This window comes from Poecilia latipinna, unplaced genomic scaffold (assembly GCF_001443285.1).
Source record: "Poecilia latipinna isolate Pla-1442-1.1 unplaced genomic scaffold, P_latipinna-1.0 Scaffold261, whole genome shotgun sequence".
Lineage (NCBI taxonomy): Eukaryota > Metazoa > Chordata > Actinopteri > Cyprinodontiformes > Poeciliidae > Poecilia > Poecilia latipinna.
Window position 1 is genome coordinate 60835 of NW_015112877.1, and position 1883 is coordinate 62717.

The 1883-nt window shown below is 43.5% G+C and overlaps 1 protein-coding gene across 1 annotated transcript in view; it reads left to right on the forward strand.

Moving 5' to 3' along the window:
• LOC106947900 (phenylalanine--tRNA ligase, mitochondrial-like) overlaps nt 1–1268 on the forward strand; it is a 45752-nt gene extending 44484 nt beyond the window's left edge. The window contains exon 4 of the mRNA XM_015033206.1: nt 597–1268. Coding sequence (XP_014888692.1) covers nt 597–735 — 139 coding nt within the window. The 3' untranslated portion in view covers nt 736–1268. The remainder of the gene's footprint in view (nt 1–596) is intronic.
• Nucleotides 1269–1883: the final 615 nt, after the last annotated feature.

The following is a 1883-nucleotide window of genomic DNA, read 5'->3' on the forward strand; positions in this document are numbered from 1 at the left end:
GCACTCCACCAGAGATGTCCATCACTAACAGATTGTCTTCAGGTTGTTGGGCTGTTCGTGACGTTTGGCCGGAGACACCAACATGCTCCTCTACTGCATCGGACAGTCTTCAGTCTCTGAGTACTACAGCCAGTGTCGGTCTCTGGATCATAACAAACAAAAACCATAACAATGAGAAATGGAGCGAAGGAATACATTTTTACTACAACTCTAACAACAAGTCTCCATTACAGAAATGTGGAGTTTCACAGATATTAACACTTACATAATCATTTTTGGAGCTTGAATCTTCGAAGAATCCATGGAGGGATCAGGAGGGGGAGGTTAGGCTGGAGATTCATCCTCAACCAGACTGGTTCTAATATATACAAAAAGGCAATAAAAGGGTTAAAACATGCTGCAAAACGTATATAAGAAGACACAACAGAAACCATATTTAGATATAAACTTTAAAAACAATAACAAAACCACGTTTCTGCTTTAATGAATGGAAGAAATGAAGGAAATTTTCTCAGATTTTTGTGTCAGATTATTTCTGTCTGAATCTGTAGATTCATTTTGTAGAAGCCAACGATCCGATTGTTTCTGTGTTTCAGGACGGGCCGGCGGAGCCACTGCTACCGCATCGTCTACCGCCACATGGAGCGAACTTTGACCCAGCAGGAGGTCCGGCAGGTCCACCAGCAAATCGAGCGGTCAGTGGAGGCGGAGCTGGGCGTTCAGGGCCGGTTCTGACCGAGCAGCGTAGATCTACACACAGAGCAGCGTAGATCTACACACAGAGCAGCGTAGATCTACACAGAGCAGCGTAGATCTACACACACAGAGCCTATGCGCCGCAGGGAGAGTTGAGGCGTCCGTCTGCTGCAGCTCTTCGTCATCCTCCCTCCGCTCCTCTGCAGCCTCAACGTGTGAATCTGACGCGCGTCGCCTTTAATTCCCAAAAACATCGTCTGTGCGTCGGACGCCAGCAGCTGTCTGCTGATGTCCAGCAGGTCTGAGGACGGACACCTGGCTGTTGAACCCTGATGACTTCCAGCTGCACTTGATGTTAAATTACCTATAAAAACTAATTTTTTAAAAAAATTCTGTGTAAAATTAATTTGACTCTTGAACCTTTTTGGGACAGAAAGTTTGACTACGTTCAGCTGTTTGGACACATAGGAGGAAATTTATCTGAAATGTTTTTGGAAATTATGTTTTGAATGTTGACTAAAGAGGAAAAGTTAATAAAAAGTTTGCACTAACCTGGTTGCATAAGAGTTTAATTCTTGTCTGTTAATTTAACTCCAGATTCAGTTTCAGCTGCCATCAATCTGATGTACCTGCCCAGGTAACCACAGGTCCACAGAAGAAATATTTAGAAATGTTTCCACCTGTTTCACGTTCAGCTGATGACATCCAGGCTTTTCTGTCCAACTACCCAAAAACTACAAAGTCACTGAGGAAACATTTAATTATCTAAGGAACATAAAAACCTGATTGAGATTTCAGTTTATCTGTTTTTTGTTGCTCTGTTAGGAATCTGGGTTCTACTATTGATAAGATTTTTAAACTAGACCAACTGGATGTTGAATCAGTCTTTTCCAAATTGTTTGTAGAAGTTAAATTGAATCTCCCAATCAGACACTGAGACTGATCTATGATCCCAGATGATCAAACCGACTGTCTGCTTAGATCAATATGAGCTCATATCAGCTTCTGGTCTGTTTAAGGGTTCATTCCCACCAGTCACTTCAACCCGACTCCAGTCCATCTGCCTAGTCAAAGTCCGGTTCGGTTGGGGAGGTGTGAACGCTAACCGACTTCCGACCTCTGGTCCTCCAAGCCTGGGTCTGGGTTCGGTTGAAGTGAACTCTGGTTGGTTTGAATGAACGCCAAGC